Source organism: Chinchilla lanigera, unplaced genomic scaffold (assembly GCF_000276665.1).
Source record: "Chinchilla lanigera isolate Chin_1 unplaced genomic scaffold, ChiLan1.0 scaffold00186, whole genome shotgun sequence".
NCBI lineage: Eukaryota > Metazoa > Chordata > Mammalia > Rodentia > Chinchillidae > Chinchilla > Chinchilla lanigera.
The window spans coordinates 794,997-811,691 of record NW_004955587.1 but is presented as its reverse complement, the minus strand read 5'-3'; the positions used below and the strand labels follow the sequence as shown (position 1 = coordinate 811,691).

At 37.0% G+C, this 16,695-nt stretch overlaps 1 protein-coding gene across 1 annotated transcript in view; it reads right to left on the bottom strand.

Annotated features, from left to right (window-relative positions):
* The window catches only part of LOC102012042 (cytochrome b-245 heavy chain), a 36,617-nt gene that overhangs the window by 6,458 nt on the left and 13,464 nt on the right, over positions 1 to 16,695 (bottom strand). Inside the window, exons 5-11 of the mRNA XM_005414451.2 lie at positions 14,978 to 15,123; positions 13,235 to 13,425; positions 9,971 to 10,100; positions 7,553 to 7,645; positions 2,681 to 2,934; positions 1,644 to 1,806; positions 289 to 435 (exon numbers count right to left, since the gene is read on the bottom strand). Of these exons, the coding sequence (XP_005414508.1) occupies positions 289 to 435; positions 1,644 to 1,806; positions 2,681 to 2,934; positions 7,553 to 7,645; positions 9,971 to 10,100; positions 13,235 to 13,425; positions 14,978 to 15,123 (1,124 nt within the window). The remainder of the gene's footprint in view (positions 1 to 288; positions 436 to 1,643; positions 1,807 to 2,680; positions 2,935 to 7,552; positions 7,646 to 9,970; positions 10,101 to 13,234; positions 13,426 to 14,977; positions 15,124 to 16,695) is intronic.

Below are 16,695 nucleotides of genomic sequence, written 5' to 3'. Positions count from 1 at the left end.
CATTACCCTGTGGTGAATCTTGTCTATGTGGCATAGACTTCCTAGTGTGAGTATTGCCCTAATAATGTTGAAGTCATGGCCTTTATTCCCTCATAGGTTCCATAGCTTTGGATCTAGTCTCAAAAATGTCAACATGATGTTGTAATACTGAATAAATATGAATGAGCTGGGTCACTTGAATCCATTAACTGTCCTTCAAATAGGGCACAGGATCCACCTAGAACAAGGGAATGTCAGCATGTCCTGGACACTGTAGGAAAGACCTGAGACTTGGACTCATATCCTCACCTGAGACTCATCCCAGCCAGTGAGGTAGATGTTGTAGCTGAGGAAATTGGCATTGTTCCTTTCCTGCATCTGGGTCTCCAACAGCTGCAGCAGGTCTGCAAACCACTCAAAGGCATGTGTGTCCCGGCATAGCCAGTAGAAATAGATCTGCAAGGGGGATGGATCACAAAGCAGACTACCTTGGGACAGGATCTATCAGCGTTAACATATAGACTTCTATTTCCACCAGATTTTTATTTTCTTATCGTTAAGATGTCTAAAAACATTGTTTTTTTGAAACCTCTGGACATTTTACAGGCTAATTCATATAAACCTGCAATGACCTTCACACTTGAAGGGCACTAAACAAATACAGAGCCAACAAAGACTGTGCTGGCCCACAAACTTTTGCCCTGGGGCTACTCCTTCTCCCTCAGAATCTCTGCATTCCTTTCTATCTCCTCTCCGAAGGCCAAAGAAATCTAGACTAGCAGCAATGGCCGCAGGACTTCTTCTCAGTCCCCAGCCCGCTACCACCAGACACTCAAGAGTTCTTAGGGGAAAAAATCATTTCACCCACACCTCTTGCACATAGAAAAGAGATCAGAGGGAATGAAAATTCAAGGTAGACTCAGTGTCCCTATTAAAAATTACCTTTACAATTTCTGGAATGACTCAAGGGCTTTGAAGGTGTTCTCTATCAGGTAATTTACATGTGACACTCCCCTGGAAATTTATCCAGAGGAAACATAGAGATGAAAGTGAAAGCTTCACGCCTCTTTCCCTGCTCTTGAAAAACCACTGCTAAAGAGCTGAAAGTTGAACAGAAAATTATTCTATATTGTCTCAATGGAATACTAAGGAGTCATTAAAAGCATCATTATGAAGCATGTGACGACACTGAAAAACATTCTTTATGTTGAAAGAAAGGTTATGCAACTGTGCATAGTCAATATTTATAATTTTTTAGATATATGTTAAGCTTGTGGAAAAACATTAGAAAAGAAAGTCTAAGGGGCTGGGGGTGCAGCTCAGTAGTAGGCCACTTGCCTAACATGCACAAGGCCCTGAGTTCCATCCCTAAGACCATTAAAATAAAATAAAATACAAAGGGATAGCTTTGGGGTTGTGAATGCTATGTCTTTTTCCCAAACTTTCTTCTGAATTTCCAGTAACTCTATATTACTTTTACTCATAGGCCTGTTTATTTAGAAGCACATTTCACTTATCAAACGGTCCTTTGAAGAGAAGCTTGCCTCTCTGAACCACCTACAGCTTCTCTTCACTTCCCTGAAGTAGCCCTGATAGTACTTTTAGACTTCAGTTGGTAGACAGTGATGACCACTCCAAGTCCTACAAAATCTGAGAGAACTTACCTTTTTCAGCTTCAAATTGGTGGCATTATTGCAATATTTGTACCAGACTGATTTGAGAATGGATGCAAAAGGTGTGACTCCGATCCCTGCTCCCACCAACATCACCACCTCATAGCTGAACACATCTTCACTAGCTGTGCCAAAGGGGCCATCAACTGCTATCCTGGGTGGAAGTGAGAAGGAGACAGAGTTACAAAAATATCTTGCTCTTCGCAGTAAGATGGAACCTGTGTTATTGCTGGAGATGTGTAATGTGTGTCAATTGCAACTGGAATAATGTATCTATGAGGCAGTTTCTTCTGTGAAATGGATTTTAAATAATCAGTTTTGGGCCAACATTGGGATTGGAAGTAAGAAAAAGGGAATATTTTGGTACCTGAAAACATTTGGTAACATACCGCAGGTATTTTTCATCTCCCTCTCCTTAACCTTCTTCACACAACTCTCTCTCTCTCTCTTTCTCTCTCTCTCTCTCACACACACATACACATACACACACACACACACCCTACACTTTAAACTTTTACTAACATTGTATATTGAAGTGAGAATTTTCTACCTCATAGCATCTTGTAGATTTAGTATTCCCACCTTTCATTTATCTATTCATAGAACTATTCAATAGTTTTCTTAAGCATCTACTAATACCTGGTACCAAGTTAAGCATATATGAAGAAGGATGCTAAGCAAATAATATGTAACATTTACTCTCAAAAAATAATGCCAATTAAAATTTAAGAATATCTCTGTCAGAAAAGTAAATATAACTTAGCCTTGACCCTTACATATTTAAAGGAACTTGAGAGTATGCATTATTAATATTTGATCTAAGTGTTTTATATTTCACATCAGAGTCATAAAAATATGCACAAACATCCCCCAAGTCCAATAAGGATCACAGAGAAAGCTACCTATATTCTTACAACCTCTGTGTTTTGTGATTCAGGAGACAGTATAATGAGATGTGGAGGAAAAGGAGCTAATCAGTATCTTTTTTCTGAATGCATACACCTTTGTAATATGTGCTTTGTACTCACTTCGGTAGTTTCCAGGCATCTTGAAACTCCTGCTTATCACAGCCACAAGCATTGAATAGCCCTTCTGTCCAGTCTCCAACGATGCGGATATGGATGCTAAAGAAATCTTCCTCAGGGGCAGAAGTCAGTGTGAAAGGGTGCCACTCCAGCTTGGACACCTCGGGACACTTGACAAAAATGTACTGTCCCACTTCCATCTTGAACCCCTTTTTCTTCATCTGTAGCTCAATGGTTTTGAAGGGGTGAGTGACCACCTATGGAATAAGACATATTCTTAGGAAAGAACTTTTCCCCAAATATTTACCTTTTCAATGTCGATATGGATAAAAGGCTGTGCTAAGATGCCCCATCCAGGTCTCTATTTCAGGGCAATGTAGAAGGTCCTTCAGCAGATGTGCCTGTCACTGAAAATTGCCCTCAGTTTTAGTCCATGGCCAGTGGTAGGATGACAAAGGAATATAAAATCCTGGTATGCCTCTCTGTAGGATCAGCTGAGGCTGAAATTGCAACTACACTGTGGATCAGTATTAGGTTTTCTTTCTATCCAATTTTACTTTCCTCTTTTCTGTACAGGTTCAGCTCCTAAGAACATGTCCATATAAGCTTCCTGTCTCAGAGTCTGCCAGGGTATCCAGCCTAAGTTATCAACCTGTTTTGATTTTTTTCTCCCAGAAGCCAAGGAATGGCACAAAATAGGAAACAAATAGTTTCTTGTTTAGCCTTACTATCTCCACAGAGGATGAGATAAGGCCTTGGAAGATGGACAGAAGAAAGAGAGGCCATTATCTACTTATATAGCAACAGACCCTAAACTAAGCTAACTATTGTGTCTGTCCTTGTCCTGAATCATGACTAGAACCTGCCTGATTCCGTGTATTGTCTGTATATTTTTCCTCATTCATTTATCACTCTCCAGGACTGGTCCTATTTGCCTACCGATAACTTCATCATCCATATACACAAATGTTCATAGCAACTTTACTCAAAATGACATAATTATGGGAACATCCCATGCATCCATCAACTAGTAAGTGGCTAAGTACCTTTAAAAGGCTGGCTTTAACCCAGGTGTTGAGGCGCATGCCTGTAATTTCAGTACTCAAGAGACTGGGGCAAAAGGGTCAGTGCGAGTTTGAAGCCAGACTGAACTACATAGTGAGGACCTATTGTTCTTTTTTTTTTTTTTTTTTTTTTTTTTTACTATTCTCTTTAAAATAAATAAATAAAAAAAAAAACAAATAAATGGGCCAAGGATATAGCTCAGTGGCACAAGTCCCTTCCTGGCAAGCACAGGGCTCTGAGTTCAATTCCCAGTACCAAAAAAGAAAAGATAAGATAAAATAGAACATAATAAAGAGCAATACTGAGGGTAATGTACCATTTCTGTCACAGAGATATCTGTAATTTACATGTCCATCAACAGATGAATGAGTAAAGAAAATGTGGTACATATACACAATGGAATACTCTTCAGCAATAGCACGGTAAAATCCTGTCATTTATGAGAAAATGGATGAATTTGGAGGACATTGTTAAGTGAAATAAACAAAATGCACAGAAATACTGTATGATGACACTCGTATGTGGAATCTAAAACAGTTGATCTCATAGAAGTGGAGAGGAGAATGGCGACTACTAGAGGTTGAAGAAAGCAGGTTTAAGTGGGGATGATCAGTAAGTACTAAATTACACTGTCAGTAGGTACTAAATTACGGCTTGATAGGAGATAGGAGAAAAAACTTCTGGTGTTCTGCTGTATACAGTAGGGTGATTATTTTGTGGATAAAAACAATATATTTTATACTTAAAAATTGCTATAGGACTTTGAATGATCTCATCACAATGAAAGGATAGTTGGTTAAGGTGATCTTTACACAAAGCATGATGAATCAGACTCTACACCGTACCTTATAAATATGTAAAATTATATACTTATAAAAATAAAACTAAATTAAGAAGTTCTATACAGTTTCTTTGATGATTCCAACGATGTCTAGAAAAACTTGATGTAGAATTGAGAAAAAAAAAACTCAAGGGACAGCAAAAAAAAAGAAAGTAAAAGAAAAATCAGTAGAAACAAAATAGCAGGTTTTTAATGTTGGCTGATATTTCTGGGCTTTTCTTTTCAAGAATGGAAAGCTGTGGGAAGGTAGAAAATTGTTCTAATAAAAGTTGTTGGCCGGGGGTGGTAGCTCAGTGAAAAAGCACGTGCTTAGCATGGGAAAGCCGGCTTTTGATCTCTAGCACCACCTAAAAAGTATCAAATATATTTAATATCTGTGATATAAATGCATGTTACATAAGGCAGAAACCAACTTCCTCTATTCTCTGAAATAAGGAGTTATAAAGCAAGATTTCAAAAGTAGAAAATTATTTGGAAAATAGTTTAATTTGTTGCAAGTTTGTGTGATGAAAACAACTTTTCACCATTTTGTAATTTTATTACAAGCACAAATAGACTTTGATTAAATAAGAATTCCTAGTAGATAACATTCTTATTGGTATATTTCTGGGTAATATCTTGTTTTTGATATTTGTTTGTATGAATAAATGAATGAATACTTTCTTCACAAAAAGACAAATTTTCCCTATAAGTATGCTCAAGATAAGTATTTGCCTGGTTTAGTCATCTCTTATCTGGTAAAAGGGAATTTTAGGGTAGCTCATTTACTGATCTGTGGGGTTCTGTTATAATACAATTTAAACAGTATAAAATAAGTGTTGCCACTTCCTATATTGCAAGACTTCCAGCACCAACAAGACTAGCTTTAATATGACCCTACATAGATGTCAAATGAAAAAAAAGATAGGGTGGAGGGCAAGGAATTTTTGTCGTTAGTGAAAATAATCCATAATAGAGTTTTAGTAAACACTTTTTGAATTGTGTTGAACTGAATTAAATTTTACTAGATAAAAATTATTGCTTGGTGTTTTATGAAAATATGCCAAAAAATTCCCATTGATGTTTATTTAAATATTTGTGAAGCAAAAACAAAACAAAATAAAAACAATAACAATAACAAAGAAGAGGGGCTGGGGTTTAGCTCAGCGGCAAAGCACCTGCCTGGCAAGTGCAAGGTCGTGAGTTTGATTCCCGGTACCAGGAAAACAAAAACAAACAAACAAACAAACAAAATAACAAAGAAGAGAAAAATGGAGGAATGACCACTGCAGACTTAGGAGTTAAAAGATCAAATTTGAAACAAAACCCAAACTGCACAGGAAATACTTGAAAGTATCAACAACTGGGATCTCATCTTATTAAAAAGTTTTGCACATCAAAGGAAATCACTGACAGAGTGAAAAAACAACCCACACAGTGGGAAAAAAGTTTAGCCAATTGTCCCACAGACAAAGGACTTCTATCTAGAACATATAAAGAATTGAAAAAACTCAGATCCTCCCAAAATTCAAAGGCCCAATTCAAAAATGGGCATCTGAGATGAGTAAACAATATTCAGATGAAGAAATACAAATGGCAGATAAATACATGAAAAAATGTTCAACATCATAGGTCAATTGAGGAATGCAATTTAAAACAACACTGAGAGTCCATCTCACCCCAGATAGAATGGCTATCATCAAGAAATCAACCAATAGCAAATGCTGGATGAGCTATGGGGACAAAGGAACCATTCTCCACTGTTAGTGGGAGTGCAGACTGGTGTAGCAACTGTGGAAATCAGTAGGGAGATTCCTCAAAACCTGGGATTGGAGGTTCCATTCAAACCAGCTATTCCCCTTCTAGGTGTCTTCTTAGAAGAATTAAAAGCATCATATCTCAATGATATATGTGTACCCTTTTATAGGACCACAATTTGTAATAGTTAGATCTTGGAAACAACCCAAATACCCATCAACCGAGGAACAGATAAGAAAGATGTGGTATTTTTATAGAATGGAGTACTACTAGGCCATAAAGAAGAATAAACTTTAGACTTTTATAGGTGAATGAATGCAACTTGGGGCAATATTCCTAAGTGAAATAAATCAGACTCATATATGCAGACATCATATAATGATGAAATAAATCAGACTCATATATGCAAACATCTTCCTGGTGTGAGAAATTGAAAGAGTAAATAAGGTATAAAATGTACAGTAGGTATTATGAAATAAGAAATTGTTTAAAAGAAGAAAAGAACTAGGATGAGCGAAAGGGGACAGGAAGGAAGGTAAAAGAGAAAAATGCAAGTTAGCTATACTATCAGGGTCTCTTAGTTCATTGAAAATGAAGGTTTGTGCTAATATAAATTGGACAATTTTTTATGCCCATATCTTGTATGCTGAGTAACTACTTTGAAGATGACAATATGCAATGTATTAACTATTGTTACTCTCCCATTATTTTATTATGAAATTCTATTTTACCTTTTTCCCATAAAAAAATTAAAAAGATCAAATTTGATGTGCAATTTGTTGTTAACTTGCTTAACACTTTAAGCATATCAACTCAGATATTTTATGATTACATACAAAGTACAGAAACGGGGGTAAAAATCACATAGGAATATATTTCAACCTCAACCTGACCTATCCTGGGTTCATTGGTTATTTTGGCATCTGAAAATTCTGACTCATTTGTTTTTCTTTTCTACTCGTAATTAACCTCATATTGTCTCCATAACCCTCCCCACATGAAGGAGATTCATGTACACAAAGGACTTGGCTTCATTTTATCACAGACAGTAGCACAATTTGATTATTGAGTTGCATATACTGAAATAAACTACAAGTCTTCTCTTTGCTTTACATGTATTCAAAAGATCCTTGGATAAAGACAGTCCCGACCAATGCAAATAGTTTTTTTTTTAGATTCTTCCTTTCTAGGATTTGACAATGATTGCTAGTAATTCCTAAACCAACCAATACCTTGGTGATGACCACCTTCTGTTGAGATCGCCAAAACCGGACCAACCTCTCACAGAGATACAGGAACATGGGACCTACTATCCATTTCCAAGTCTGCAATCAGAGCAAAATTGAAAATGAGATTTGCTAAGGGTAAATAGTAAAAGATTCTCAAGGTGAGAAAACTGTACAAGTAAGGTTAATCTTTGTAGACTTGCTTAAATATTTGACATTTATAAGTAAATATTTCCTATAACAGATTATATGAAAATAAGTATCTGAAATTATAATAAATTGTTGATCCAGTAAAAGTTAATATTCTCCTTAGCTATGTTAGGGAGCTGTACCTTCTGTATGAAACTTTTCAAAGAGGAAGTATCTACAAGATTTCCTCTGTGTCACAACTGCAGTTGCAATAACCCTACACTAGAGGAAGGTTGGTTTCAGAATTAATATTTCTCTAAAAGATTGCATTTCAACAACATGATATTTTTAATGCAACGTTGCAATTGCTTTATCTCAACTATGGAGTCAGAGATTAATGTTTTGCAAGATGACAAATTTTGTGCAAGAGCTTAGTTGTTTCTTCAATATTCTGCTAGATACCAGGAGCTACAAAGCACATTTGCTGCATGAGGACAAAGTCAAAGATTTTTAGACTTCTATCAATGCCCCTCTTGACAAAATATGCAGCATTTCGGAAGACTGGAATTACTTTGTAACATTGTTGGCTATATAAAATATTTAGTCCAATCTGATTAATCCTAAGACTGCTAATTGGATTTCTAATTTAATGTCTGAAGTAAAAAAAGGAATTTTAGAGGGCAATACAATTTAAAATATAGCTTTCCAGAATGGATTCCAAGGAGGGAAAAAGTCAGGAAGTGTTTCTTTTCTTTTTTTTTTTTTTTTTTTTTTTGTTTTTTTTCCCCAATACCAGGAATCAAACTCACAACCTTGCATTTGCCAGGCAGGCGCTGTGTCGCTGAGTTAAATCCCCAGCCCCCAGGAAGTGTTTCTCACATAAGATCTTTCTATTAAGTTGTAGTTTTTAGTTTTAGTAAACTAATTGCTGCAAGTTTAGAGCACTTGAATGCCCACATCTCCAGGCAAAGCTGAACAATATCTGCACTAGACGAATGTTCTGCTGCTAGACTTCATTTTGATGAGACAGATATTTAGCATAGTCTTGTATCTGTTACCTGGTTGCCACCATAGCACTATCGAATGAAGCCAGATTTTGGCATTGCCTCCAATATACCTAGATATTCAGAAGCTCTTTTGAAGTTCATTTCCCGTTAAGGTAGTAGTATTCTGATTCTAGCTGTCATCGAGGAAAAAATGCTTTCCCTGGCCCATAAGAGGACTATAAAAATAGTTCCTTTTTTGTGGTGTTGAGAATGAAACCCACACACTCTTCTTCCTTTTAGCCTTCAATTCCTGTCTAATGTACTGAGTGGGGTCACTACCCTGATGGGTATGGTTGCTTTCATTAATAAACAAAGATGCTCAAAGATGATAAAATTTTGTAGCATGCTACATTTATAGGAAGGGTACTCCCACGCAAAGAGACTAGAAAAAAAGAAACAAGAAAATGGGATGATAAATTTACCTTTGTGTCATATCATACTTAGGGAAAAATCTAATAAACCTGCATAGAAGCCTGTAGAAATGTTGAATTTTGTCTAGTTTTACATCAATGGTTAGCACAATAACCAATAAAATGTGCAGCCTGCCAATGGAGAAGAAGATATGAAGAATATAGGACTCATTTGTCATGGAGTAGAGACGCTGAGCATACACAAAATGGGGCTCTTCAGAACTTCATATAGGAGAATGAAAATATTTCACCCTTGTTCACCCTTGTCACATCCCTACCCTATCATGAGGTGCCACAGGGCATTTGTGTCAACCTGGCTGTATAGTATCCTTTATGCCTGATAGACTTAATCTTTCAATGCCTAAAAGCAGCTGAATGTGGTACTTCATCAATTTTCTTCTCAAATTTAGAAGCCATATAGAAAGTCTTAACTTCCTGGCACCTGAAGAGGATCCCAGCTGTTTGAAAGTGATTATCTGAGCTCTCTAACTCAGCTAAGGATGGAATCCCTAAGTGTCTCTCTAAAAATAATTAACTGGTGTGACTGTGCTACTTTCATTCAGAGGAAAGGGGACAGAACTCTTTGAACCGAAATAGCAGTTTCCAAAATATTGATTTCTCAAGTTTTATATCAGGATATTGATAACAGACAAATGTAAATTTTGCTTTTCAAAAAGCCAACTCTAGTCAATAAGTATAGAGAAAAGTAGACACTCATCACATCCTAGAAGTTTCATGATATTTGTAATGGGTAACTCTATGATATTTGTACATTTCCTAGACACTGTTTGCAGATTGTCAGTAATAAAAGTTTAATAGCAACGATGGATTGCACATACCATAGGAGGGTTCCCAGAGAACTCTGGCACTGGGCAGCCCTTTATTTTCCCCCACTGTGTGATATTTTGTTCACATATATGTGGGTTGTGTTCATTTAAACTTTTGTCAGTCTGCCCACGTACAATGCGTCTGCAAAGAAAACACAAGTTTAGTTTATTTATTAGCAACAAATCAGGATGTCTGTTTCTTATATTCCTGGCTCTTCTTTTTCCCTATGCTGAGGATTAAATCTAGGGCCTCATGCATACAGTACTAAGAAACACTCTACCAATGAGCTGCACCACTAGTCCTGATTCTGGGTGTAATTATGTACCTTAATATGAATCCTGTGCTTTTCACTTAAAAATTATATCTTACCCTCCCTCTCAAATAGAAGAGAAAATGTATGTGATCTTGAGCAATACAAAAAAATATGTGCAGTGCCGTAAAGAATATATACATAAAGCAAACAAACAAATAAAACAGAAAAACTGAAATTTAACAGGGTGACGACTAGCCCATACATTGCCTTTGTGCAAATTAGAAAAAGACTCCCCTCCATGAGGACAGTCTCGTAGGCAAAGGACTTGATCAACAGAGTGCAGGCTACTTTTCCTCTTGGTGAGTCATCCTTGTGTGGTGGACAGCTTGTACAGTCGTACAAGGTGGTGTCTCTTAGCTAAAGTGCTTTATTTGTGAGTTCAAAAATCATTCAAGTGAAGCAAACAGGCTGAAATCTCTTTGAAAAGACATAACCTTATGGGAATTGTGGCATTTTCTTAGACATAAGCACTGACAGTGTGTACCTTGAAATTGGTTAAAGCTCATTTGCTTCAGTTCAGTAAATATTAATAGAGCAACTGCTAAAATATAAACCTATGCTGGGTTTATTGATGATGGAGGAAAGGAGACACATAGTTAAGTAATGTCCTTGACTTCAGCTCTCAAGGAATATAAATGACAAAGTCCTCAGAATATAAAAGATAGAGACAGAATTCCCTTTGTAAAAGTCGGCTTTGGAGAACTCTAATTTATTGTGCCATTTACATGCTTTGAGAATGTTTTAATTCAAGGTCATTAACCACCCTTTTCTATTTCTACGTCTTAAGGAAGATACCATGTATCAACCACCTATTATAGCTAAGCCTGAGGAAATTAATCCAAATTATCTCAGTTAATCCTCATACGAAACCTGCAAGGCAAATATTATTACCCCAGGAGGGGTTATATAACCTCCTGTTACAGGAGGGTTAATAACAAACTAGAATGTATTGGTGAAAACAATTCTTTGAACGGTAGGTTTTAAGTTCAAATTCCATCCCTTAGTAGTTTGGTGAACTTGAGAAAATTATTTAAATGTTTTGAACCTGTTTCTTTAGCTGTACTATAAATATAATAATACCTCATTAAAGGTTTATTTTAGTAATCAATTGCATGATGTATTGAAAAAATGAGATACAAAGCAAGGGTCCAAAAATGGTAACTTTTACATTGTTGATTACCAAGTTCACACAGGGAACTTCTGAAGCCTGGAAGACTGGATTTTATCCCAGTTCAGCTGTCACCTAGCTGGGAGACCATGAGCAATCACCTAACCAGGGTAAGCCACAGAACCTCTTCAAATGGAGAATGGGGCCAACAAATATCTACTCCAAAAGGAGATGGAGATCTATGACACTATATTCAGCATTGGGATTACTAAACTAGGGAGGGGAAGAAATTCCTTCCTTGATCTAGGACTTTTTGAAGCAGCTGGATTATGTCTAAATTTCATTTAAAGACACCCATATTGATTTGTCAGTGCTCAGAGAAAGTTTATCAGGGGTCAGAGTCAAGAGGAAGGTTAAGAATGTACACAGAGGTTGCCCAAGGCTGCTTCTCTGCACACTTCTCCTTTTCACACTCAGCTCTTGGCCCCCACAGGCCTGCTTTGGCTTGAAGAAGGGCATTTGAGGCTTGAGCATGTAAGTTCCCCACCACTACTTTCTTGGAACCCTGTGCCCACCAGTGAACTTCCCTGGGCCTGCTTTGTGGTGAGGTGGTGGGAAACAGTAGAAAAGGGAAACTTTGTATTAAATGGAGTTCCTGCCAAACACACACCCACACAGACTCTGTGCCTGTGTGTGAACATTCCTCAGAGCCTGTGCTCAAGGTCACTTCTGGCTGGAGATGGCGTGGCCTACATATTTTACTATTTTTATTTTGAGGTTCTTTGTCTAAAACAAAATGGGGATAGTGAGGGTCTTGAGACATTTTGAGGACTGAAAGAAACATTTCACATCAACTTCTTAGCACAAAGCCTGACATAGAACAAGTGCTCAATAGAAGTTAGCTTTTACCTTTATTATATGAGAATATTTTACTTTTATTATATTAGGATGTTTTACCTTTATTATATTAGAATTAAGGCAATCTCCAGGTAGGAAGTTTTCCTGATAGTATTCCCTAAGAAAGGCCCTCAATTTCAGTAGATTAGTAAATGATTGTTGGGTTAAATCAAAACTGATTGAACTACAGCAAATCCCTTCAACTGATTAGTCATTACTTCCCTGGTTTGAGAGTGTCTAATTTACTAGTGATTTAGCGATTTAGCCACAAGAGACAATACTATAGACATACAAGACCGTATGAGTGCTCTCAATATAATCTATACACTTGCAAAGATAGGCTTTGTCCCCTCAAAGTCTCATGCAGTTTCACGTGGGGCTTTTTCGGAGGTGGCTGGATCTAGAGTATATAGAACTGATTCATGGTGCAATGCTAGGATCAAGGGCAGCAGGTTGAAAGGTGTGAGTGCAACCTGCCCTAAATAGCCTGCATAAGGTACAAGGGATAGAAAGAGTCATGGTTGTCTCTTACATGCTTTGCTATCTTCTGTCCGCCATGAATTGTTTCTCCTTGTGAGACATGTCTGCTATCCCCCCTACCTTGGAGCCAATTGCTTACCTATCAAAATCTGCACAAACTGTGATCTAAACAAAACTTTCCCCCTTTAACTGTTGAGTATTTTGTCTCAGCAATGAGAGACAAGTAACTAAGACAGACGTTGGTACATTTTTCAAGCTTGTTATAAAAAACTGAACTATGAATAGCAATTACTTGGGTGTAAGAAACCAAAAGTGTTGCTGACTAGTTTCTATTGAAATGACTTCTGCTATCTTTTCACATTTCGTTGGCAGACAGGCTAACCACACACAAGTAAGGAAGCCAATGCGCCTCTAATAGAGTGCCCTGCTCAGAAATAAAAGAACATAAAGCCCTTGGCTTCCAAGTTAAAAACTCACTCAGCTCCATGGATGGCAAGACCGATGAAGAAGATAACAAAGAGATGATGTGTGTACCAAAACACTTCAAAGTAAGACCTCCGGATGGTTTTCGTGGAGGAAGTGATAATTAAGATGAGGCAAAGAGTGATAACAATTCCAGTGATTCCTGCCAAACGAGTCACAGCCACGTACAGGCCCCCTTCAGGGTTCTGTGAAATAAAAACACACATACACACAAATGCACATTATTATAGGTTCTCAAATACAGGGCTGTATATTTATTGTGTCCAGTGAACAGAGAAAAGACATTTTTATCACTCCTTTGGATAATCCTAATCACTCCTGTAAGAGAAATATAGATACAGAATAGATATTTCTAAATTTTGAAGTAGTTTACATAGTTAAAGAGTCATAGAAAATAGAAACTAATACACTTAGGTACTTCTAAAAGAGTATCACACAAAGTAAATCACCAACTAAAAGATCTTTACAGTGTCTCAAGCTTTTTCTCCCTTTGATTTGGACAGGACCACCATGCTTCATTTCCAGATGTGTTCTGGGAATGCCAAATGTCTTAGGCTGGTTTTCCCAAGAATTGACCAAGAGACCATTATTCATGGATAAGTGATTCAGAAAGAATATGCTGTAAGAGAAACTCGTAAGGGAATGAAGAATAGGTCAGGAAAAAGGTCAAAGCCAAGCAAGGGAATGATCTCAGACAAAATCTCACAGGGGATAGCTTCAGTTTGATTCTGCAGAGGAGTAAAATGCTTCTAACTTGAGGTGAAGATACTGGGCTTTCATGAGCTACACTGATCAGTTATTGGCTAAAGGGCTGCCTGGGAGAGGTGAACCATTCAGGCCCCTTCAGATCTCAGTCTATGTACAAAGTGATGCTAGTTATCCCCTGGATAGTTTTTGGAGGAAGAAGTACAAGGTAGAGGGTATAGGTCATGGAAAATGAAAACAACCTATGTATATTTGGGCAAATAATGAAAAATGTAAAGAAAATCAATCCAGAATATTGTAGGAAAATACTTAATTTTTTGATGTTATTTAATTCTGTGTCTAAGCAGATTAGGCAAATTTTACTCATGTCAACTCAAGGATGATAATTTAGGCAAATTAAGGGTCTTCTGTTGTGATCTTTTCTCAACAAAAAGAAATGTGTTTGTATACTAGTGTAATGTAGCCATCTTTCCAAGCCACTGAACATATGAAAATGGCTTGGGGTTTCTTCAGGAAGCTTTAACAACTAATGGGATGGAAGAAATGCTTTCCTTTGAATACCTTCATGGCTGCCACTGGAGAACTGGTGAGTTATGCCCAGTACACCAAGAAATGATCATTAGCAGCCACAGGTTACCTCTGAGATGTTGCGGGTGAGAAAGATCAAAAGCATCACTGACGACTATTGGCTTGTGCCTGACCTGACACTAACACCTGGGCAGGGAGTTCCTTAATTCGCATAAGTAATTTCACACAAGTTCCTTAGTTCATATAAGTAATTTCATAGAACACAAACATCAGACGAGATTACTTTGTGACTATGTTGGATGAAATAAAAACAAAACAGTTCTGAAATCATAACTGAGCTCAGACAACAATGAGTGATTACTGCTTCCTTACCTATTACAGATTTAGCCCCATTCTGTTCTTTTTGCCCCTTAGAAAAGAATTAAGATAGTAATCTCAGAACTACTTCTAGTCTTTTGTTTTCACAGCTTAGGGAACACCTGATTTAGGAAATGAGAGGCTTACCTTGATTCTGTTTCGAACAAAATTGAGATAAGTTTCATTCTTTTTGTCTCCAATATCAGAGAGTGCTATTGAATAAGGATCAGAATTGTTGACTCGGGCATCCACACACCACTCCACATTGAAGAGATGTGCAATAGTATGAATTGCTAAAGAGGGAAGCACAGAGAAAGAATGAGTGTGATAAGTAATCATAAATGTATTGTAATCTGGATTCTGACTACAGCAGTCACAGGGAAACATAAGGATGGTGTAGGATGCTTATAAACAAGAACTGGATCTCCACAACCAGACAGGCAAATTGCCTCTAGTAGGTAAGGTCCTTCCTGCTTGTGTTATTGTGAGAAAATAAATTACCATGTCTGGTCTTGGTTTTCTCATTTGTGAAATAAAGATGTTCTGTTATATACTCCTAAAGATTCAAGGATTCTAAATTTCTACAAAACGTAGAAATTTAGAGGGCATTAGATAGGTTCTCATTCTCATTCTCTCTCTCTGTCTCTCTCCCCCCCCCCAAGATATTTTTGCTGAAACAAGAAAACTCTTCTGTAATATATGCCTAATGGTTGGCCCATTCACCTGACTCTGAAGTTCCCGCCAGAGATGATAAATGTGACTAAACTGCATACAGACTAGTGATCATAACAATCTCTTAGAAAAACAGTTTTTCACACCAGGGAGACAATATGATGTTTACACATGTGAGTCTGATTTATTTCACTAGTGAATATGGTCTCAAGTGGCATCCATTCAACTGTAAAAGTCTCAAGTAGAAAAACAAATCACATTCTTTATTTCATGGTCACTTGCATAGGGGTTACTGGGTATAGGCACTACTAATATTTTTCAATTACTTAATACTTATACTCAATGATATAGGTACAATTAAAATCAGATCATCTTACAGTTGAAGAAATTAAAGCATAGATTACATTATAACCTTGCCCTTAGTCATTAAGCCAGGAAATAACAGAGTTAGGAATCAAATCGAGTTTAGCAAACAAGCCTGTGTTCTTAACGAATAAACTATAATACTTAGCAACAGGATTAGATCATACATTTCTATGTAATTATTTCACTTGCCACAACTCAAAAAACTTGCATGTTGTAGGAAAAGAAGAAATTAGGTAAGCACCTATCAACTAACCCTACTTTACTCAAGTTAGGGGAGAATTCCTTCAGGCAACTTAAAGCTTGCTGTGCTCATTTTTGTGCATGTCTGTTGACTGGCACATTAATTATTTATTAAGTGAGTCAGTGGAGATTGGTTAAGTGCCCTAGACATATCACTTCTCGCACTGACATTGCCACCTTCATAATTACAATGATAATATCTAATGTTATGCATACATATACCTATTGTATGTATACACATGATAATAGAGTCATCATAATATTGAAGATGTTTATCTGATAAGGGCTTTCTTATTCAATACTCCAGTTTGGGCTGATGTTCCAGCACATTTACTGTAAAAAAATGTACAAGTCTACATGTGAAGCCAAGCAATTTTGCAAAATGAGTAGAAGCTATCATAGGTGGACTAACAAATATTTTTCATACTAAAAAGGGTAGGAAAATGTGAGAACACTATGATTGACTTTTCTCCTGGCACACTGGCATTTTTTATGGGTCCATCCCAGGGTGATAAAAACTTCAAGGAGCAAAGAAATAAACACTAGTATTGAGATAATCAAAAGAGTTATGAATACTTTTGGACAGA